The sequence below is a fragment of the Ascaphus truei genome, chromosome 5, assembly GCF_040206685.1.
Source record: "Ascaphus truei isolate aAscTru1 chromosome 5, aAscTru1.hap1, whole genome shotgun sequence".
NCBI lineage: Eukaryota > Metazoa > Chordata > Amphibia > Anura > Ascaphidae > Ascaphus > Ascaphus truei.
The window spans coordinates 286221709-286246522 of record NC_134487.1 but is presented as its reverse complement, the minus strand read 5'-3'; the positions used below and the strand labels follow the sequence as shown (position 1 = coordinate 286246522).

Genomic DNA, 24814 nt, shown 5'->3' with positions numbered 1-24814 from the left:
TATTGGACCAACAAGTAGTTGATATGTTACAAGCTTTCGAACCTCCCTGGGTCCTTCATCAGGTGTGGCACAAATACAGAAACAAAATGAATATACAGTGGGATATCTGGTTGCAATGCTCATTCATACCTGTATGTGATTCCCTAAGCTTCAATATAAATTATGTATATTTTTTGTTTATACTATTATAACAAATAAACTTAAAACCTTAAACCCAAGTTAAATAATAAAACAGTTCTTAGCATTATAGAGAGAGATTTATATATGTTGACACATTGAGTTAAAGCAGCAATACAACACCCCCCCCCCTTTATTTTTCTTATTTGTGTATATGTAAAGCATGCAACAATGTATAATGCTACATTGTTCCCTAAGCTGGCAATCATTTGGTGCACCTGTTATAAATCTCTCTAATTCCTTATGGTGTTACTAACACATAATATCTGCTTCAGTTTAAGTGTAACGCCGCGCTTATAGTGCCGGCGACGCGTGATGTCGCCTGTCGCCGCAAGCGAAAGTTGTATTTCGCTTTGCAGCAGCGTCGCGGGCGACCAGGCTACTGATTGGTTCAGGGGCTGTCACATGAGGCGACAATCCCTGAAAAATCAAATATTCCCGGCTTCCAAAAACTGCGTCGCTTTGTCGCCTTCGCGCTTACTATAAGCGCTTGCACCATCGACAATGCATTTGTTTTCGGGCGACGTTGCATCGCCGTTGCCGGCACTATAAGCACGGCCTAAGGCCGCGCTTATAGTGCTGAAGACACGACCGATGCTGTCGCCATTGGTGAAAGTTGTAATGAGGTTTTTAGCGACGTCGCTGCGACAAGGCCAGTGACGTCACTAAGGCTGCGGTCCCAGTCACTGCTACAGGGCACACCTCGGCGTGCGCTGTGCGTGTAAGCACCGCCCCTCAATTGGGCTGGGCCGAGTACTCACCTTCCCGCTGAAGGTGCAGCCGCGCCGTACTCGCAGTTTTTTTTAACTCAATGGAATTAAGTTCAGAACTGGCGACAGAGGCGTGGCCAAGCCCCCGCCGGCGGTTCACCCAATGAGGTCATGGCCACGCCCCCGCAAAACCCCGACCACGCCCCCTCCCGTCGCAATCTCCCTCTCTCCCTAAAGACCGCAGATCGCGGGTAGCGCTGTGCACGCGCCGCCCCCCCCCCCCCGCCCCCCCCGCCGGGCGCACGTGTCACAGTGATCACTGGGACCGCAGCCTAAAGGGGCGGCCCGTGCAATTTGATTGGTTTAATAGAGACAGTCACAAGTGGCGACTGTCTCTAAAAAATCTAATTTACCCGGCTTCAAAATTTTTGGTCGCTCTGTCGCCGTCGCGCTTGCTATAAGCTCTTGCGTCGGAGTCAATGTATTTGTTTCGGAGCAATGTCGCGTCGCCGTCGCAAAGCACTATAAGCGCTTGTGACGGAGTCAATGTATTTGTTTCGGAGCGCCGTCACGTTGCCGTCGCAAGGCACTATAAGCGCAGCCTAACTCAGCAGCTACAATGTATCCTTGTACTGCTAACGTAACATTACTATTGTTAAAGTTTGCAGCACACACTGCTGGGAAATTTGCCAACCACTTGTCACAAACAGGAAAGTGTTGCAAAGATCTCGCACTGCTTGGTACGTTGGCTAACGCCTGCTATAGAAATCAATGGATGCATTAAAACTCATACAAAATGGCATTAAGTTTTATATAAAAATACAAAAACATAAGATTTAACATGTTTTGCTGCTTGAACTCATTTACACACCCTACTATTTGTCTCGGGACAAATAAAATAACTATTTTTAAAGTCTTTTGTCTTGTAAGCGTTCTGAAGGGATTACAATTGCCTACATTTTTACAACCTGACTCAAAGCACACAATGGAAATAAATCTTTTCAATCTTTTATTTTGTCATATTCGTATGAAAATACTGCTACTTTGTCTTTTGTACGTGATATTAATCTGAGTGCGTGCAGGGTGCTAAATGTTGCAGCTATGTGGAATCTTTATCATGCACATGTTTAAACCTATGGGGTTCTTAACATTTTGTACAGTGCCAATCAAAACGATTGTACGGAACAAAAGCAAAGCATTGAAAAAATATGTCATACCCATTGTATTTTTTTTTTAATCTCTTTTTTTATTGTATTTTCAGTAATCATTTGATTGGTTAAGGGTAGAGGTACAGCAATCAAAACAGGATGGGTTAAGGAAAAATAATCATGTGTTTATGTACGTACGTACATACATATGTACATATATATACATGTAAGGCATTTCTGAGACAGCTTGTACTGTATGTAATCATAGATATGATTAAATTATATACATACACTAGCTGAGAGACCCGGCGTTGCCCGGGATGTAAATGCGTAATAGGTAGTATTATTTATAAATCGTGGAACAATAGGTGAGTATTTGTTGTAAAGGTTGGATAATAATGTTGAAAAGAAAGATGGAATAAAATGTAATACGATGTTGTTTAAAAATGGTTTATTGTAAACACACCACAGTACAATGTATATTTTGGTGACATAACAGATGTAAAAATGTGAGGCGTGTGTCCTGCTAGGGTGTGAGGCGGCACGTGGGGAGTGGCGGGGGGGAAGGGGAGTGGCGGGGGGGAAGGGGAGTGGCGGGGGGGAAGGGGAGTGGCGGGGGGAAAGGGGAGTGGGGGGGGAAAGGGGAGTGGGGGGGGGGAAAGGGGAGTGGGGGGGGGGGAAAGGGGAGTGGGGGGGGAGGAAAGGGGAGTGGGGGGGAGGAAAGGGGAGTGGTGGGGTGGAGGAAAGGGGAGTGGTGGGGTGGAGGAAAGGGGAGTGGTGGGGGGGGAGAAAGGGGAGTGGTGGGGGGGGAGAAAGGGGAGTGGTGGGGGGGAGAAAGGGGAGTGGTGGGGCGGAGAAAGGGGAGTGGTGGGGGGGGGAGAAAGGGGAGTGGTGGGGGGGGAGAAAGGGGAGTGGTGGGGGGGGAGAAAGGGGAGTGGTGGGGGGGGGAGAAAGGGGAGTGGTGGGGGGGGGAGAAAGGGGAGTGGTGGGGGGGGGAGAAAGGGGAGTGGTGGGGGGGGGAGAAAGGGGAGTGGTGGGGGGGGAGTGGTGGGGGGGGGAGAAAGGGGAGTGGTGGGGGGGGAGTGGTGGGGGGGGGAGAAAGGGGAGTGGTGGGGGGGGAGAAAGGGGAGTGGTGGGGGGGGAGAAAGGGGAGTGGTGGGGGGGGGAGAAAGGGGAGTGGTGGGGGGGGGAGAAAGGGGAGTGGGGGGGGGGAGAAAGGGGAGTGGGGGGGGGGGAGAAAGGGGAGTGGGGGGGGGGAGAAAGGGGAGTGGTGGGGGGGGAGAAAGGGGAGTGGTGGGGGGGGAGAAAGGGGAGTGGTGGGGGGAAAGGGGAGTGGTGGGGGGGGGAGAAAGGGGAGTGGTGGGGGGGAAAGGGGAGTGGTGGGGGGGGAGAAAGGGGAGTGGTGGGGGGGGAGAAAGGGGAGTGGTGGGGGGAAAGGGGAGTGGTGGGGGGGGAGAAAGGGGAGTGGTGGGGGGAAAGGGGAGTGGTGGGGGGGGGAGAAAGGGGAGTGGGGGGGGAATAGGGAGCGGGGGGGGGGGAAAGGGAGCGGGGGGGAAAGGGGTGCGGGGGGGGGGGGAAGGGGAGCGGGGGGGGGAAAGGGGAGCGGGGGGGGGAAAGGGGAGCGGGGGGGGAAAGGGGAGTGGGGGCATATGTATTGTCATAATTTATGTATCCGCATGCCCCCCCGTCCGGGCGTCCGTCCCCCCGCTGGCTCGGCGGCTGGCCGCTCCCCCTTCTTGGTTCCCCGATGGCTCGGGGCTTGCTCTTCGCCCCCCCCCCCCCGTGATTCAGGGCTCGCTCTTCGCCCCCCCCCCTTCCCCGTGACTTGGGGCTCGCTCCCCCGTTCCCCGTGACTCTTCCCCCCCCCCGTTCCCCGTGACTCTTCCCCCCCCCCCCCTCCGTTGCGACCACTTGGTCCCCCGATGTGCCGCCCGGCTGCCGGAGGCGCGTGCAGGCAGCGGCAGGAAGCGCCCTGTGTGGGGCCTGTGTGGGGCCTGTGTGGGCCTGGCCTGAGGCGCGAGGCTGCGCACCTGAAATAGGTGAGTAACTGAGGTCATCAGTTGAGGCGGGACGCGCAGTGGTGTGACTTACCTGGGGCTCGTCACTCCACCTCAGGCCAATGAGAGGTGTGCGGGGGCGGGCGGGCCAAGGGAGCCATCTCATTGGCCTGAGGCGGAGTGACAGGCCAAAGGTCCAATGCGATTTCCTCTAGGGACACAGGGAGACACATACAGACACATACAGACACAGACACATACGACGGTTTGAGAAATATATAGATAGATAGTGCCGGATGTACTTTTTGCATTATTGCAGACTTATTGCCATACTTTCAGCATACTTGTACTTTTCATTCTAATTATTAGCCTGACATATTGTTGTGTCTAAACTTATGTTTTTATTTTTTATACTGACCAACTATGTTCCCTGTAATCTTTACCTATCTAAATTCGGAGGATTACTTTGGGTAGGTTCAGGTCCCCCAAATAGTTCCTCCCTGGTTCCCAATCCGTCAGGAATTTCTGCACTGTGCCATTCTGTCTGCCTGTCAGTGTTTCCATGAGGCAAACCTTCCATAGTCTTGCCTTTACCTGATGTAGGGAGCACTGCTGTTCTTGTTTCCGGGTCTTTGCTATTTCACACCTGGCAGCCGAATATATGTGTCACTAGTTTATTTTCTAATTTTCCCAGATTTTCTACTGGTCTGCACGGTAGGGATGCCATTGGGGAAGGTAATCCCAGGAGCTGCTTGTGTCATGTTGTGGCTGGCTTTCCATAGTTGTGTGACCTTAGGGCATTTCCACCATATATGCATAAAGGAGCTTTGCTCACCACATCCTCTTGAGCATAATGGTGAGGTGTTTTAAAAAAAGGTAGGCATAATACCACTGATGGGGCATTTTATAAGCATTCTCTTTAATCAGTACACCGTTGGAGCTCTTTGCGTTCCCCTTGAAATATGTCCTCCCTTCCCTCTTAATAATAATAATAGCATGTTCTTGTATAGTGCTGCTAGTTTTACGTAGCGCTTTACAGAGACATTTTGCAGGCACAGGTCTCTGCCCCGTGGAGCTTACAATCTATTTTTTGGAGCCTGAGGCACAGGGAGATAAAGTGACTTGCCCAAGGTCACAAGGAGCCGACACCGGGAATTGAACCAGGTTCTGCTTCAAACTCTGCGCAAGTCTGTGTCTTTACTCACTGAGCCGCTCCCTCTCGTCTTGGTCTAGCTCTTCCCCTAGATCCTCTTCCCATCTCCGCATAAATTTGGGTTTCATTGCGGATTCTGTATCTGATATCGGTCTATACTTTTTGGGTCTCTTTAATGAGACATATCTTTGAATATTGTGTAATCTGCATAAGGAGCTTTAGGTACGTATGAGGTCTCTTATGTGGAGGTACCTAAAGAAAGCTGTGTAACCTGATTTCCCTTGCTACTGTTTCAAAGCTTTTAATCCCTATTTATCTTTCCATAGGTCTTTTAACTCTTTTTATCCCACCCCCAGGCCCTCCTGCTCCAGTCTTTGAAAGCTGCAAGCTCCATGCCTGGGGCAAAATCAGGAGTCTCCAATAGGGGTAACATCTGTACATTTGAGTTGGTTAGTCCATACTTCATGCCCAGCACTTCCAGAAATGTCGCTGCCTGCTCTCAGTAACATGTTACTTTACTTTTGGGTCTCGGTGTGTGGTCATCTAACTTTAAGTGTTGTCAGGGCTGTTCTTTACCTGGACATTAGTGACATTATTAACCCTTGCGTATCTAGATTAGTGTTGTTTAGAATCGGGGTGTGCTAAGTTTGCTACCTTGTGGCTGAAACATTACCAATAGATATTGTTGCACGTGTTGCGGGATTTCTTCAGCTTTGTCATTTGGATACATTTGCTACATTGTGGCTGAAACATTACTAGTAGATAGATTGTTATATACATTGCAGGGTTCTTTCAGATTTGTCATTGTTTTTTTCAAGGGAGTTCTTGCTCTATAGAGGTAATGGAAGTACCAGGATCATTTTGGTCTCTGGGAACGGGCCAGAAGAAGGAGCTAGGAGCCCCGAAACGTTACGTTGCCCCCCCTTATTCCCCTGTTTATCCACCTCCCCTCCTTGTTTTCCCTTACCTCCCTTCCTTCCTCTTTTGCCTATTACACGCAGTATGTTATCTGGATACCATTTGTGGTTTGACTATATAGACTAGAATAGCATCATTGTCCATTGCATATTGTTTGCCATATCTGTATTTATTTTTGCATACCATTTAGTGTCTTGTTTACGCATTTTTCTATTGAGAGCTGGGAACACTTTCTTTGCTTCTTATTGTTAATACAGAGGGAATCAGGGTCCCTCTTCTGTTCCCGTGCACCACACCAACATTAATTAATTATTTCTATTGAGGTGCTGTTAATACCATATACTTTCAGTCCATGCTTCATATTTCAATTAGTCCCCATATTTTTATAGAAATGGGCGATGGTGTCCAGGAACGTGAGTATATCCTGTTTATGCAGCCATAATAGCATTTCTATACAGGCATACCCCGCTTTAAGTACACACTTTAAGTACACTCGCGAGTAAGTACATACCGCCCAATAGGCAAACGGCAGTTCACGCATGCGCCTGTCATCATGTCCTGAACAGCAACACCGGCTCCCTACCTGTACCGAAGCTGTGCGCAAGCGGGGAGTCTATAGAGCCTGTTACAAATGCGTTATTTACATCAGTTATGCACGTATGTGACGATTGCACTACAGTACATGCATCAGTAAGTGGGAAAAGGTAGTGCTTCACTTTAAGTACATTTTCGCTTTACATACATGCTCCGGTCCTATTGCATACGTTAATGTGGGGTATGCCTGTACTTGAGTGTGACATGATGGCAAATTCTATTTCCATCCATTTCTTTGTATTTTGGGGGGAATGCCAATGGCTCATCAGACTAAGGTGAGCTGCTTTATAATCTTGCATTAAGTGCAGAAAGGCTAGGACTCTGCTTAGGTAAAGAACAAAGTGGTAGGCGGTCACTGCTCCCTTGAACTCAACCAAATTTGGTGGATAAAATCAGCTTTATTAGAACAAAATGCTGAACATCACCGACAGGAACACTCTGGCGCATTTCATCCCGACATGGGACTTTATCAAAGAGTGATTGGTTGGACTGTCCGTGACGTCACCCGATAGCGCAATCGGCGCCAGGGTATAAATGTCGGCTTCTTATGGTGTTATGTACACCTTGAGAAAGGGCATACTGCCCGAAACGCGTTGGTGGACCTTTGCTGTGGATTAGGGGGGACATTTGGTCCACTTTTTTATGTAATAAATAATTGTTGCTTCTGCATACCGTGAGCCTCCTTCTGTTCCTTCTGGCAGTGCACTGCCAAATTTTTCTACCTGTTCCTGCTAAATACATTTGGCAGGGTTGTCAAAAGGCTCGATACCGTCTGCGAATAACGATAGTTTGTATGTCTTTAGTTTCAACTTTTAACCCTTCTGATATCCTTATTCAATCTAATTTGGGCCGCACAGCGGTTCGATCACTAAAGCGAACAAGAGGGGCGAGAGAGGGCATCCCTGTCTTGTGCCATTTGTGATTGGTATTGTATCCCTCTGCACATTAAGGTAACATACCTTAGCTATGGGGTTCTGGTACAAGGAAGATATAGCCATCATAAATTTGCCTCTAATTACAAATGCTCAGTGCCTCAAACATATAGCTCTGATCAATACAATCGAAGGCCTTTTCTGCATCTAGGGATCGCAGCATGGATGGTATACTGTATATGGTTTTGTTTAGCTGTCTCGATCAGGTTTATTGCCCTCCTTGTGTTATCCGCTGCTTTACACTGTAGTATGAACCCCACCTGATCTGCATCTATCAATCGGGGGAGATATATATTGAGTCTGGTAGCTGTTATTTTGAGAGAAAAAAATGAAGCTCATTATTGATGAGTGAAATTGGTCTGTAGCTTTTACAGTGTGTGGGGTCCTTACCTTCCTTCCAAAGCGGAATTATTTTTATTCTAACATGGACTGTGGGAAAGATATCAGCACCTGTCACAGGCTGAAAGACGCCCACTAAACCCCACATCCCCGTGTGTAACTGTTACCCATGTACCGTGCAATCATTATACCCTACCCCCTGTTATTCATTGTACTGTGTAATCATTATACCCAACCCCGTTATTCATGTACTGTATAATCATTATACCCTACCCCGTTATTCATGTACTGTGTAATCATTATACCCTACCCCCTGTTATTTATGTACTGTGTAATCATTATACCCTACCCCGTTATTCATGTACTGTGTAATCATTATACCCTACCCCCTGTTATTCATGTACTGTGTAACCATTATACCCTACCCCCTGTTATTCACGTACTGTGTAACCATTATACCCTTCCCCCTGTTATTTATGTACTGTGTAATCATTGTACCCTACCCCCTGTTATACATGTACTGTGTAACCATTATACCCCACCCCGTTATTCATGTACTGTGTAATCATTATACCCTACCCCGTTATTCATGTACTGTGTAACCATTATACCCACCCCCTGTTATTCATGTACTGTATAATCATTATACTCTACCCTGTTATTCCTGTACTGTGTAATCATTATACCCTACCCCGTTATTCCTGTACTGTGTAATCATTATACCCTACCCCTTGTTATTCCTGTACTGTGTAATCATTATACCCTACCCCTGTTATTCCTGTACTGTGTAATCATTATACCCTGCCCCATGTTATTCCTGTACTGTGTAATCATTATACCCTTCCCTGTGTTATTCATGTACTGTGTAATCATTATACCCTGACCCATGTTATTCATGTACTGTGTAATCATTGTACCAACCCCTGTTATTCATGTACTGTGTACAGGCATACCCCGCATTAACGTACGAAATGGGACCGGAGCATGTATGTAAAGCGAAAATGTACTTAAAGTGAAGCACTACCTTTTCCCACTTATCGATGCATGGACTGTACTGCAATCGTTATATACGTGCATAACTGATGTAAATAACGCATGTGTAACAGGCTCTATAGTCTCCCTGCTTGCGCACAGCTTCGGTACAGGTAGGGAGCCGGTATTGCTGTTCAGGACGTGCTGACAGGCGCATGCGTGGGCTGCTGTTTGCCTATTGGGCGATATGTACTTACTCGCGAGTGTACTTAAAGTGAGTGTCCTTAAAGCGGGGTATGCCTGTAATCATTATACCCTGCCCCATGTTATTCCTGTACTGTGTAATCATTGTACCCAACCCCTGTTATTCATGTACTGTGTAATCATTATACCCTACCCCTGTTCTTCACACTTTGGCAGTACTGAAATGTTCTTCCGTCATGCCAATAAAGCTTATTTGATTGATTCTCCTTGTAATAATTATGGTAATAGCACGTGGAATAGTTTTTTAAATTTTTTATAATATAGGTTAGATAAACAGTCTGGGCCGGGAGCTTTTTTAAGTCTAATAGTTTCTGGAATGTCTTCCTGTGTTATTGGGCGGGATTGTGTTATCTCCTGCGGGGACAGTCTAGGTAACTCTGTTTTCTTCAGGTCATTTTGCTGTCTTGCCCGGAGATCTTTTCCTTTGGCCCCTTTATTACCATTGTATAATTCTCAGTAGAAATTGGTAAATCAGTTTTGCTGTTATCTGTGGATTAGGCCTGTAATATAGTGTGCGCTACCGTGCGCGCGTCAATTAGAATTGGCTGTGTTAGCCAGACCTTTCTATACAAGGGACGCTCGCGCGCGCATGGCCGTGAGCAGTGGCGCCAAACCAGGGAAATTAAAGTAAAATTGTATTTACGTGCTGCTGCCACGCTGCAAACCGATCACAGCGCCGCCTAACGCTGTGACGTCAGAGTCACGCTCCCGAACCGCGGGCGTCATCGCGTACAGCCTACCAACTAAACGTGCACGCGCAACGCCGGGCGCACGCCCGCGCGCACACTAGCGCCTACTATATAACAAGCCTTAGCTGTGCAATCCCTGTTTCCTTTTCTAATGCTTCATATCCTTGATTGTAGCCGACTCATACGCAGTCTAGCGACCATATTGGGTCAGCCTTATTGTCTTTTTCTAAATAAATTTGTTGTGTCCGTGCCATCGCCTGTTCAGCTTTGTCAGATAGACAGATATTTCGTTCCTCTGAGATCTGATCGTTCCTTTGCGATTGCTGCCGTATAACTTTATGCACTCCCTCCAATTTTGCCATTTTCTCTTGGAGGCTCAACGTCTGTTGTGTGTCCTTTTTTCCATGTGTTGCGATGCTTATGAGTTTGCTCGGAATCATGGCCTTGTGGGCCTCCCATAGCGCGAAGGGTTATGTTAGGCTACGGCCCGAGTACGGGCGCCATGGTGCGCCTGCCGGTGCTCGTTCCCTCCGCCCCAGCAATCTGAAGGACTTCAGATCACTCACGGCGGGGGCGCGGCCATGATGTCATGCGGCTGGTTCGCTCTCATTGGCTGAACCGCTGCCGTGACGTGGCCATCGCTCGGCTGTTGCACCAAAAGATAAAACTCTCGGCAAAGGTGGTCTCGCATCGCACTTTCTACAGGCGCACGCAGGCAGTGACTGCGGCCGGGCGGCCCCATAAGGGCCGTATCTTGTTCGCGCGCAGCCGCAAGCAGTGGGGACGAGGCCTTGCGCTGCCTTTGTTGCTCGGATAATAGTTACTTGTTTCACTGGCTACCACTGATAAGATCTCTTGTTTTTTTTTATTACTGTAGTGACTCGTTCAGTCTCCAAGTACTTCTACAAGCCTTGGTGTGCATATGGTGAAGCCTAATTTCCTCTGGAGCGCAGTCTGACCAGGTTATTGGGTGGGTTATAGACTTCAATATTTTTGCTAGAAGGAGGGAGTCCACAAATATGTAGTCGATCCTAGTGTATAATTTGTGGGGTGCCGAATGAAGAGAAATCTCTCCTCTGTGGATCCAGACCTCTTTTTTAGATCAAATTCCTTAAGGCAGGGGTTCTGAACTCCAGTCCTCAAGCCCCTCAACAGGGCAGGTTTTCAGGATGTCCCTGATTCAGCACAGGTGAAGATTGAGTCTCTGAGCCACCTGTGCTGAAGCTGTGATATCCTGAAAACCGGACCTGTTGGTGGGGCTTGAGGACTGGAGTTGAGAACCCCTGCCTTAAGGCCTCCATTCGGGCCTTTCTTTCACCGTTGCTAATTGTTGAGCATATTCTCTGTACTAGTTTTGAACTAATCAGTTTTTTCCATTTTGTGTGATGTTGAAATCTCCCTCCATAAGTATGTGGCCTGAGGCCTTCTTACCCCCCATCCTAAATAGTCTTGTGAACAAAGATTTCCTGTTCTTATTTGGGACACAGACATTTACTACTGTCACCTGCAGCCCCATCTATGGTACCTATGAATATTGGATATCTCTCCCTTCCTGATCTTTCTTAATCTTTTCTATTTTGAGGGGGAAACTCAATTTTTTTTTAAAGCATGTTCTTGGATAATAAATAAATATATAGTATAGCACTGCTAGTTTTACGTAGATACATTGATCCAGGGAGTAATCTGATTGCCAATTCTTGGAGTCAAGAAGGAATTTATTTTCCCCTTATGAGATATCATTGGATATCTAGGGTTTTTTGTTTGCCTTCCTCTGGATCATTAAAGCTGCAGTTCAGTCAATATCCTGCATGTGTGTTTTTTTAAATAAATCAGTTCTGTAGTAAGAAAAAATACTTTTAGCATTTTCTGTTTTAAAAAAAACAACTTTGAAAGACCAATTTTCTTGTATTCTATTTTAACAACCATTTGCTAAGGCACTGCCCCTTCATGTCCTGTCACAAGCCCTGGCACACCCCTTTGTTAGCCCTGCCCTCCCTCTAGCACATGTCAGTGCAGGAGTGCTCATGAATATTCATGAGCTTCCACTGAGTGACAGAAGCAGAAGAAAAACATATCCCTTCTCTAATGATATCACCAAATTTCGCCGATCAATACATGGAGAATGAATTGACTGGCAGCTATACAGTTCTTTAGGTAATTAAAGATTGCCCACATGAAACTATTGAAGTAAAATAATTAATTAAAAAAAAAAAAAGACTGAACTGCGGCTTTAAGTAGGTATAGATATAGGATAAAGTATCTGTTGTCTAAATTTAGCATAGGTTGAACTTGATGGACGTATGTCTTTTTTCAGCCTCATCTACTATGTAACTATGTAGCGCTTTACAGAGACATTTGCAGGCAAAGGTCCCTGGCCCATGGAGCTTACAATCTATGTTTTAGGTGCCTGAGGCACTGGGAGATAAAGTGACTTGCACAAGGTCATAAGGAGCCGACACCGGGAATTGAACCAGGATCCCCTGCTTCAAACACAGTGATAGTCAGTGTCATTACTCACTGTGAATACCCGGGGATATTGTTTATTGAAAAATGTTGGTGTAAATTTTGCAGTGACGTGTTTCTCCTGCAGAAATACTACATCTCCCAATAGAATTTTATATTCTGACATTGCTATCTTTCTATTGGTTGGATTATTCAAACCTTTTGGTGTTGTGTGATATTATTATTCCTTTGTCATATTTACTGATCTGGTTTTGAGTTGTCTTCTCCTATGGTCCAAGTGGTGATTTCTCTTTCTCTCACTTTCCCTGTCTAGCCTCTGGTCTCTGACCCCATGATTTTATGGGAGTAACACCCACGTGTACACATTTACAAAAATAATCATTAACCATTAAGGGTGGTAAGGCTAAATAAATGGGAATAATCCAGACTCTAACATAACCTGGATTAACTTGTTCACTTCCCGTGAACCATAATTGTTTGGAGGTGCACAGTGGTGCCATTCTGACACATGCTAGTCTAGTTGAACTATTCAGCGGGTTTGGGCAGTGATTCTCCCATTTTTTTCCTCCTTTCCCGCTTCCTCAACATAGTAATAGCAACAAACAGTGTAGTCTGTTTATCTGTCTGTCCTGTTGGTAGCTTTGTGTCCCTTTTCACACACTCCAAGGCTGTTGGACCTTCGTTGCTGGTCTTCTCATTTTCTCCATGGACAACCTCCGGTTTCCTGGTTCTCGCTTGTAGTTCCTTCTACTCCCTTCCACACAAACTTGACAGGTAGCGATCTGGTTCTCCTGGGGGTTGTAGACTGGGGGCTTCGGTCCTCATCAGTACGAGACATCAGCTCCTTCTTCAGGGTTCCTCATGTAGGTTTTCACTCCATTTTTAGTAGTGATTAGGAAGAATGGGAATCCCCATTTGTATCTCACCCCGTTTTCTCTCAGGTGTGTGATCTGGGTCAGGGCCATCCGTTGCATTAGGGTTGATGGTGCTAAGCTGTCGTAGATGTCTATCTGGTCTCCCCCCATTTAGCCCTAGCAATTAAGGACTAAGACCACTTCTTTAGTTTTAAAGTAGTGGAATCACACCACACCTACATCTTTTCTCCTGCCTGTGGTCTTGGCCTGGGTGTTCTATGAGCTCTGTCAAGGGCCAACGTAGAAGGGGGCATCTCTGGGTGCAGCGTCTGTAGCCAGTCTGCTGTGGCGGCATCTAAGTCTGTTTAATGTCTTTGGTATATTTTTGAAACTTAGGTTGTTTCTTCACGCTCTGTTCTCCTGAACCTCATGTTTGTCCTCTAGGCCGGCCATTTTAGATTTTAGGGCTAGGATCTCAGTGTCTATAGCTGTCTGGTTGTTGATGACCTCATCTACTTTATATTCAAGCGTCTGTGCATTGACCTAAAAAATTTACATCGGCCCTTATGTCTTTTAGTGCACTTTATAACTCCTGATGAAGCAGGGTCTTTAAAGCTGCAGTTCAGTCAATATCCTGCATGTGTGTTTTTTTTAATAAATCAGTTCTGTAGTAAGAAAAAATACTTTTAGCATTTTCTGTTTTTAAAAAAACAACGTTGAAAGACCAATTTTCTTGTATTCTATTTTAACAGCCATTTGCTAAGGCACTGCCCCTTCATGTCCTGTCACAAGCCCTGGCACACCCCTTTGTCAGCCCTGCCCTCCCTCTAGCACAGGGGGGCGCAAACTTTTTTCCCTGCGCCCCCCTGCCGGCTGTCCCCTCACTACCACGCCCCCCCCAACCCCAACTTACCCTCGCTCCGGCGTAATGACGTCACGTTGCCATAGCAACGTGACGTCACATGACCTCGCAGCGTCATTTTGATGCCGCGTTGCCATGGCGACGCCGGGAGGAAGCCGCCGGAGCCACGGGTAAGTATGGTTTACAGAGGCCCTGCAGCTCCCCCGGCACTTAATTTAAGTGCCTTCGGGAAGCGCGCGGGGCCTCTGTAAACCCCGCGCCCCCCGTCGGCAGTCTCGCGCCCCCCCTGGGGGTCGCGCCCCACAGTTTGCGCACCGCTGCTCTAGCACATGTCAGTGCAGGAGTGCTCATGAATATTCATGAGCTTCCACTGACTGACAGAAGCAAATAAAAACATGCCAGCTCTAATTATTTCACCAAATTTCGCCTATCAATACATGGAGAACGAATTGAGCTGCAGCTATACAGTTCTTTAGGTAATTAGAGATTGCACACATGAAACTATTGAAGTAAAAAAAATAAATAAAAAAAAAAAAAAGACTGAACTGCGGCTTTAAGTTGCTGTATTGATCCTGTCGTCTTTTTCAGACACTTGTCTGCATACCTCCTGTTCAGACTCTTATTCCGAGTGAACTCCTGGGGATGTCGCTTGGCTATCAGGCTGACTGGGCTTGTCTCTATTCCTGACAATCTTGGGTTCCGTGCTGTGTGAGCCACTTCGGCTGTTTCGGATCCATCTCTGGGAGCTCCAGTATGTGTCCCGCTATTTGGGGGGTCTTGTGTCTCCATTTTTTTGCTACTTTAAAAGACGGTCCCGCTGCCTCACGAGTTCCCGCTTCAAGCGTCCATCTTAAATCGCGCCGCACATGCGCCGTCGTATGAGTGTAATCCAGGACTTTGTCTGGATTATGCCAGGTAGCTGTTGGTAGGCTTTCACTGATTTGGTGATCGGCCCGTGTGGGTGCCTCTCTCCCGGGACACTGTTTTTGGTTATTAATCCTTGTGCTTCCTGGTTCCTGGGTTGTGATTATATTGGTCTCTCAAAGGCTTTATACCCATCTACCTGCGGGGGTGAATATCGCAACACTTCTAGATGTATTAAATAACTTTTTTAAACGTTATTACACCATGGAGCGTGCGCTTTTATCCCCTTTTCTATAGATCTCTCTTTGGATGCGGTGCATCCTATAACGAGCTCCCAGAAGTGTCAACCATTGGGTCAATATTCAACTTTTTTTTTTACTATCTTTCACTTTGGATATTTGCAAGACCCTACATCTTTTATTCACATTCCATTCTTTTTAATGCTCTTAAATATTGTATTTTATTCACTGCTTGTTGAGTCTTTGAATTGTGTACTATATTCATCCTTAGAGGGCGTGGATATTGTCAAAAAGATAGAGGTTTACAACTCCCAGAATGGCAAGACCAGCAAAAAGGTCGTAATCGCCAACAGCAGACGGCTTGAAAGTGTCCCCCTTTGTTTTTTGTTTTCGTCTTATACACCAACCATTCCTTCCCTGATAGCTGCCGACTTCATCCTGCTGGGTTCAATCCTTAAATCTTTGTGCTCTTGACATGTTGGCTGCGTTTCTGTGACACTTCCCCTCCCTTCCTCCCCACACCCCCCTCACGTTCCATGTGGACTGCAGAATTGCATTAAAGATGAGAGAAGTATTGATCCCACACACAAAAAAAACTATATTCATCCTTTAATCCCCCATATAGGATTGCACTGTTATTTGGTTCCACAGTGTTTTCACTTGCACTGCATGTTTATACCTTCTTTTCACAGTTACCCTATATATTTTAGAGGAACATTGTCCAGTTATTAGTTATTCACTACACTTTATAATAGGATTTGTGGCGGCTATCACGTGTCAAGTTTATATGCACACATATTTTTTTTAAATGTCTCTTTAGCGCTTATTAAAATTTAATTTGGGGAAATAATGGTTATATTTCAATTCTTAACATAATTTGCGCGTTTTAATAAAAATAAAAAAAACAACACTTTTAAGGGTTAGTGTATAGAGGTTAAAAAGTCAACAAAATATATGTACTTCCCAAAATTATTTCCATGTGATTTGCACCATTAATTTGGTTTTCGCAAAAAACCTAAATAACACAGGAAAAACAACACTGACTGTTTTTTTAAAAGCAAGAGAAATAACTGTTTTACAATAGCAATAGGGTTATGGGTGGAACTGGTAAAGTGTGCTGTGTATTGTACAGTCAGTCACTGTCCCAGAGAACGTACAATCTAATTGTTGGGGCGAATTTGTGGTACAGGTAGCCGAGCTTTTATGATAGAGCTGAAGAAACCAGAGCTTCAAAGATTAGTTGTATTCATATAACGACATAAAAACACCATAGTTGAACTCCATGTTAATTGTAGAGAATGTCAGCTTTTATATCCCATAGCCAGGGAGTTAGGAGCTAGTACCCAGTGCTGCCAATGGCACACGCACAATAATAACAGTACAATATATGTCCCCAACCTGAATATGGAAACAGGGCTGAAAAGACTCACTCGGTGGGTATCCATGTCTCCTGTTCGTCATTGGAGTCCATCATGAAGATCAAACGGCGTGCCAAATCTGCCATAGAAGATAAGCAAACAAAAATAGGAACGGGGCAGAGCGTGGCCACAAATAAACCCGGAGGAGGCTCACATTGGAAAAATGTATTAGATCATAACAGACCCCTGAGATACTGTACTAAAAGCGCACCTACGCGTTTCGGGACGAATGCCCTTTATCAAGGTGTAACAAACAATGATTAAAACGGCATATAAATACCTTATTCGTTTGCGCCAGCAGCGACTCGTGACATCATTCGTTGGTGCGAACGAATAAGGTATTTATATGCCGGTTTTAATCATTGTTTCTTACACCTTGATAAAGGGCGTTCGGCCCGAAACGCGTAGGTGGGCTTTTAGTACAGTATCTCAGGGGTCTGTTATGATCCAATAAACTTTTTAATTTTGCCAATGTGAGCCGCCCCCGGATTTATTTGTGGCAGAGCTTTGCTCTGTTTCTATTTTTAGTAGAGCTTTTATGGAAATGAAAAATATAATTGAAGCAACATAATTTGAATGACATTATACGGTTATGGAAATACATTTAAGGTTTCCAATGAGCATTCAGACATAAATGTTATTGATTCAGTGTTGAAATTGGCATTAAAAGTAGTATTTTGTTTCTTTGCAGAGCCCAAGGTATATGTGCTCCGCCATGTCAGGGTGATAGTGTCGCTACTTGTGAACTGTGCGCAGGTGCAACTTTGGACTTCAAGCAGAAGGCCAGGAAAAAGTCCATCAGATAAGCGCTCGGTGTCCTCCTGTGCTCCGCCGCTCTTGTGGGTCCATCTTCAGCCGGAAGGCTCTCCGGCAGTCCCGGTCTGTTGGAGGTCGCCCTCCAAGGTCAGTCCAAGGATTCCTATGCTCTCTCGCTGTGACGCCTCTGCGAAATCAGCCGTGTCCAGTGCGCTGGGAACAGTGCTCTGTGCAAGGGGCGTTTTTAAAAAATCGACCCATGGACAGGGTAGTTGAAAAAACTCAGAGCCTACTCCTGTCGCTGACACGAAGGCCGAGTCACCGGTGGTCGCAGCTGCGCGCATGGTGGTGTGCGCATGATGGTGTGCGCAGCGCATACAAGGTATGGCCTTCTATGGGGTCGGCCCCGGTAGCTGCCTGTGCGTGCGTACATAATACGCGATGCGTGACCGCCTTTGCCAAAAGACAAGAAATGTGTCTTTTGGCGCGGCAGCCGAGCGAAGGCCATGTCACGGCGGCGGTTCAGCCAATGAGGGCAAACCAGCCACGTGATGGCATGGGCGCATCCCCGTCATGCCCCCCCCCCAGTCGCCAGTGATCTGAAGTCCATCAGATCACTCAGCTTGCCCTCTGTCGCGCACGCGCTGCGCTCACACTGGGGCCGTAGCCAAGGCAGAGGCGGAGAGAGCTGTCGGTGCAAAGGAAAAGGTTGTGGTAAAAACGTTCCAGTGCTCGGTGCTTAACCAGTGCAACCAATCGTGATGTGCTAATGCAAAAGCACATGACCTCCCATGGTGCATTGTAAATGCGTCTCCCTGGTGGAGAAGAGCCGGAGTGTGCTATGCTGAAGGGCCTTGGGCTTCCCAATGCTTTCTCGGCTATGGCCAGAGGACCAAGTGTGGCTCACCATCTCCTTTGTCGCTACCACTTCAAGAACAGATACTACACCTGATCTTAGCCAAAAGGCCGAGACGTGAAAGTCGTTCTGTGTGCAAGTTTCAGGAAAGAGACAGCTGGTGAAATCGGAAGGCCACATATTTGGTCCTCCATTATAAGATGACGATTTATGGTAATAAAGAGCGCGGGAGATCTCTCATCAATTTACTGTCCGTGTCACTCCTGTTTTAGCATAAGCAGTCTCCTAGACTTCAGTGAAGCCTCACGGATAAGAATCGGTACTTTGCATTACAATGTCATTTATTTTTTTTGGTGCAAAACCCCCCAAACCCTCAGCCGTAAAAGGTTGGGGATCTCTGGGAGTGGCGATATTTTTTTAACGCGAAACATTTATTTATTCAAACCACGCTGGGTTCGAAAGTGAAGAAAGTAGTGATGCTCGGTATCTTCCTATACCATGACACGCAGTGACGAAATACCAGTCGTCTTATATATAGTAGTGTTGGAGGAAGTGAGACTTTACTGGGAAACAGAATGGTTAAAGATAACAAAAAACCTCAGTGATTGCACATGCTGTTTACTTGCTCCTCTCTGTATCACACGCACCACACTCCACTCAGCCACCCAGACCCTGGACAAACCACATAAATATTTACGGAGAGAGCACTCACCCAAACTGCAACTTCATCCTGTGTCACTGCGGGGGCTGTGCTTGCCCCCTCCCTTGCTTCCCCATTCCCTTGGTTAAAGCTTGTTACCTTCTGCTTTTCTCAGTTCACAGGAAGACTCCAGCTGGCCTCTGGAAGAAGAGAGCAGAGTCATGGAGGGTCCCTGGGCTTGGGGACTGGATGGCACCATAGTGACCTTGACTCTTGTTGTTGGGTCCCTGGTTCTGCTGTACTGGTGAGTACAAACATCACAGGGTTTCAGGCACCAAGTGGCACTAGTCTTATCGGGATGGGTGAAGCCACCCGTATTTCGCATTCTTTTTCTTGCCCTGCTGGTACTGAAGGGGTTAAGGGGGAAAGTGTTGCTGGCTCTTCTGGCACTGAAGGGGCTTTAAAAGTCCAGTTCTCTGTAGGACCCAAGCGAACCCATCACATTTTCGAGGTTAACACCAGGTTAGTGTCGCCGTTTTTGTTTGTAAATGGAAGTTTTTTCCCATTTTTGTTTTTTGGAAGCTTGTCCCAGGAATGTTTGGAAACTTTACGGCCGGGGGTGAGGTTTAGCCGCAGTTATCGCTTGTTCACAACCCATTAAATCCCTACATTCTGCAGTCTTCTGCAAAAGACCAATGGGGGTCTATGTACCAAGGTCATTTTGGATCAAAACCGTAACTCCTCGCGCTTGGTATCTAAGGCCGAGTGATGATGCATTGACTTGAATGGCAGTTACCGGAAGATAGGGCGAGATCCGGCCAAAGTATTTTGCTCCAACTTTGGAGGAGTTACATGGTGCACATATGATGAGATCTATCACGTTTTGCCTTTTAGTTATTAATAATAATAATTATCAGGTCTCGACAAATGCACTCACCCTGGGCGAGTGCATTATACCCGCTTGCGAGTCTTACCGGCGGCGGGGTTGGTGCGGTGTCTACCGGCATTCTCCTGCGTCTCCCCATGTAATTCCCGTGTCTCCCCTTGCACTGCCCATAAAAATGGCGGCGCGGCGTCAAATGACAACCACTTTGCCATGACAATGGAATGCTACGGGACATCACGATGTTATGAAGCGTCTCGTTGTCATGGCAATGCGGCATCATCTGACGCCGCGCAGCCATTTTCACGGGAGGTGCAGGGGGAGACACGGGAGGTGCAGGGGGAGACACGGGAGAATGCCGGGAGATGCTGCACTACTCCGCCACGAGTAAGACTCACCAGCGGGTAAAGTGAGGGGGGTGAGAGAGGGAGGTTACTATCAGAGTGACTTTTTTTCGGACAAGTGCCGTATTTTTACAATTTGTTGAGCCCTGATAATAATAATAACTTTATTTCATTTAGCGCTTTTCTCCCAATGGGACTCAAAGCGCTTCACAATTACAGCATAGCGTGGGGTACGCAGCACATAGGAATGTTACAGACACCGTTGCCCCCCAAAATCCTCTACATCTGAAGTGGCGTAAGTCTAATATCCTGCATCAGATGTAAGAAACTGTTCTGCACCGAAAACCGAGCGGGGCGTCTAAACACACATTTTTGTATTCATACTGTACATAGGCCAATATTTTTGGGACATATTTCTCAAAATGGTAAACCATAAATAGCTTTATTTAAAACAAGTATAATAAAACATACATTTGGTTTTTTTAAAGCACTTTTTCATGAATTTGACCATTTCCTCTGGGCAGACACCTAAATGTCACTTTATTTATTTGAAATATATTTTTACCACTAAATGTATTAATCTATTGTTATATATAGCCTTACATTTGCACCTGGGTGTCAGCCTACTTTGCTTTTTGGTTTTGAGGTTATAACGATCAGAACCACACTTTACAGAGAATAAGTAACTTTGATGTGCCAGCAGCTTGGGGAATTTAAAATGGCTGAAGACTATCTCTGAGGCTGTTACCTATCAGTAGAAGTTATCTATTGGCCCAAAGGCAGGACGCTGCCCAGTGGCCATTTTGAAAGAGGGCAAATGCCTCTTTTTAACTTAAATTTCTCCACAATCATGATGCCTCTGGTTGTATAATCACCGAATGCAAAATGAAAGCGTTTCTCCATGGTACAGAACACCACTTTCTTCCACTATCGCAACTGGACTAACACAGCTACTTCTATTTAATTCAAAATGTTGACCCAGAAACTCTAGAGAGAAAATAAATGAATATATTATTAACATTATTATTGCAATAGAGGAGCATATTGGGTCTCCAGCACACATTGTTAACCCTTACCTTGCGGCTGGGAAGCATGCAAAGCATTCTGGGAGGCTGCCCCGGTCCCTGGGCCAGGCCTCATGCTGTCAATGCCGCAGGATGACTCTAACGCAGCAGGACAAGCGAGAAACACACCCCGCAGAGTCGCTGTGTGAAGGCAGCGTCATAAGCTCCCGTGCTCTCTAGGAACCAGCTGTGGATATGGGGGAGTCAGGGGGGATTGACCAAGCTCATGCTTTTCCAAGCTGAAGTCACTTAAGCAGTGAAGCATTTGCATAGCGCTGTAACATGATCTGATGAGCCACTGCATACGCCCCATCCTGACCCTGCTGTATTAACTTTGCGCGGCCCCTGTACTTTTTGTCTCTAGAAGTTTCCCAGTTAGGGCTCTTTTATAGTGGGCGCGCGACGGAGCGTTGGTGTCGCGCGCGCCTATCGCTCGAGCCATCCCTGCACTGAGGTCTGAGGCGATAGGGAGGCGTGGCGGACGCGTCACAAGGCCGGTTTGCCCTCATTGGCTGAACCGCTCACGTGACACGGCCGTGACGCGGCCATTGTGCGGAAAGTTGAAATCATTTGTCTTTTCAACAAATCTTCCACGTTGTCGCTCTGCATTGGTCACACGCATTATGGACGCCTCATAGGGAAGATGTCTGTTCTCGCCACGCGCGCACTATAATCTCAGACTGTAAGCTCTTCAGCGCAGAAACGCCTATTCCCCAAGGGTTACTTTGATGTATTATGCACTTTATCCGTAGTATTCATCCATGTATTATGTATTGTATATCATCCCTGTACAGTGCTATGTACATTGTTGGCCCTATATATAGTAAATAAAAATACATTTGTGGTTATGACCGGTACACCCAAGGGCACAGAGTGTCACTTTGTTTGATTCTCTTTTTAAAAATAAGTGTATCTGTAAGAGATGTGTGCAGAGGTATGCAAATGAAGACCGTTTTAGGGTGAAATTAATATAAGGCTTTATTGCCTGTTCCGTTAAACACTGTAAATGCCCTATCTATCTGTGGCTTTTAAGCCAGTTCCCAGTCCCCCCCAATATATATATATATATATATATATAAAGCAGAAAATAGCCGTGTTAGTCCAGTTGCGATAGTGCAGAATAAATGAATTCTTCAGTATTAGGTGCTACCTTTTTTATTGGACTAACAATTTATGTCATAGGACAAGCTTTCGAGAGTTCTCCTCTCTTCTTCAGGTCAATCAATACTGATATACAAAGGATTCAATGGCTAAAACAGTGTAGAGAGAGGAAGAGAAAAAAAAAACCAACAGATATGTACTGTAGATAAGGCAGGGTGTTAAAAGTGTTTGAAGCCAGGGGACAAATGTATAAATGTTGAACTCAGAATTATAAGACTCTTAGACACCAAAACCAAAGGACTTAATGCGGACATGGGTTTTCTCACACCCTATCAAAATTGTTTGTAATTATCCTGCTTGCCTCAATTCTTATCCACACTTTCTCTCCCCCCCCCCCCCCAGCATCCCTCCCCCTCCCCACCTTTCTTTGTCACTGTCCCCTGGCTTCAAACACTTTTAACACCCTACCTTATCTACAGTACATATCTGTTGTTTTTTTGTTTTTTTCTTCCTCTCTCTACACTGTTTTAGCCATTGAATCCTTTGTATATCAGTATTGCTTGACCTGAAGAAGAGAGGAGAACTCTCAAAAGCTTGTCCTATGACATAAATTGTTAGTCCAATAAAAAAGGTATCACCTAATACTGTCTGGAGACCATTTGATTGGTCCATCGGTCCGCCCACCCTCCCACGGCTCTCATTGGCCGGTGTGTCTGCCTCCCCATGGCTCTCATTGGTCCCCCAGAGCACGCTCTCTCCTGCTCTCTCCTCCCACAGGCTGCTCCCTTCCCTCGGCTCTCACCCTTCCCCGGCTCTCACCTCCCACAGGCCGCTCCCTTCCCCGGCTGTCACCCTTCCCCAGCTGTCACCCTTCCCCGGCTCTCGCCCCCCCCCTGCCTTGGGGCCCCCACCCTCACCCCTCCCTGCCCTTGGGGCCCCCCCAGCCCTCCTTGTCCTTGGGCCCCCCCCACCCCTCCCTGCCCTTGGGGCCCCCCACCCTTCACTGCCCTTGGGGCCCACCCCTCCCTGCCCTTAGGGCCCCCCCCCACCCGTCGCTGCCCTTGGGCCCCCCCCCCCCCACCCATCCCTGCCCTTGGGGCCCCCCCAACCCTCCCTGCCCTTCGCCCCCCCACCCCTCCCTGCCCTTTGCCCCTCCCTGCCCTTTGCCCCCCCCACCCCTCCCTGCCCTTCGCCCCCCCCCCCACCCCTCCCTGCCCATCGCACTGCCCTTCGCCCTCCCTGCCCTTCGCCCCCCCCCCCCTGCAATCCAGGGCAACGCCGGGTATATCAGCTAGTGTATGTATGTATATATATATATATATATATATATATATATATATATATATATATATATACTGTATATGTGTATGTATGTATGTATGTATGTGTATATATATATATATATATATATATATATATATATATATATATATATATACACACATAAACACACACACACACGTCCAACAAGAAAGTCTCTTATCTGTTTTTGTTGTTGTAGCTGTAGGGGAAGGTCTCTCTGCTCTCTTGGCTCAGCACCCTTGTGGAAATGTTTGTGTCCAGGTATAGAGGTCTTGTGCCCTTGTGTCCTGCTGTCAACACACTGTCCTGTGTGCTTCAAGACTCTCTCCTCATTGCAGCACCTTGTGTGCTGAGGAAAATCTCTGCAGTCCTCCTTCTCCTTATGTCAGCCCAAATGTGAGCTAAGGAATCTCTCTCCCGTGTCTCACATGAGGCTTTTTACAGAGCTCTCATTAGTCCAGGTGGAGACCGGTTAATTTAGTGGCTGCCATTAACTATCTCTGCTGGATTCTCAGAGCTCTGAGGCAGCTTTATTTAAACAGGGATAAGTCCCTGTTACAGTACCCTTTTTCAATTCCCCTTTTAAAAAACAATATTTTATTTTAGACTTATTTTGTTCGAGAATAAATGCAGTATAAGGATTTTTATATTGAGACAAACTAATGTAATTCTTAAACACTCAAGAACAAAGAAAGACAAAGTTATCAAGGGAACAAGCTCCATTGTTTAAAAGTTTTCAGATCCGGCACAATAACAGGACTTGTGTATTGGTGTTTTAACCCTTTAATTCTTGCTTTTTTTTATGATAGGATACAGGTAGGATGACTATTTAGGTAGTATAGGGAGAGGTATTCGATGCAGAGAGAGGAGTAGTAATGCCTCTGTATAGATCATTTGTAAGACCTCGGCTAGAGTACAGTGTTCAATTCTGGAGACCAGTTCAATGTAAATAAATAGCAGATCGTGCAAAAAGGGCTGATTTAAAGATGGTGCATGATCTCCAGCAAAAGACTGATCAGGAAAGGCTACAGGACCTTAATATGTACAGCTTAGAGGAGAGATGGGGGAGGGGTATGATTCAAATGTTCAAATACATAAATGGTTTCAACAAGGTAAAGGAGGGAAGACTATTTCAGAAAGAGAAGAGCTAGAACACGAGGTTAGTCTCTGAAGCCGGGGGGGTGGCAGACAGAGGGAAAATGTGAGCATGGACTTCTTTATAGTAAGGGTGATGGCTTTCTGATCTGGCCTCCCAACCGAGGTGGTAGGGGCTGG

General features: G+C 46.4%; 1 protein-coding gene and 1 pseudogene across 1 annotated transcript in view; one reads left to right on the top strand and one right to left on the bottom strand.

The window, feature by feature from the left end:
• Positions 1-24814, top strand: part of LOC142496092 (thromboxane-A synthase-like) — an 83562-nt gene that overhangs the window by 23853 nt on the left and 34895 nt on the right. The window contains 2 exon segments of the mRNA XM_075602486.1: positions 17285-17496; positions 19021-19149. Of these exon segments, the coding sequence (XP_075458601.1) occupies positions 19067-19149 (83 nt within the window). The 5' untranslated portion in view covers positions 17285-17496; positions 19021-19066.
• LOC142496357 (U2 spliceosomal RNA) lies at positions 18215-18327 on the bottom strand (annotated as a pseudogene).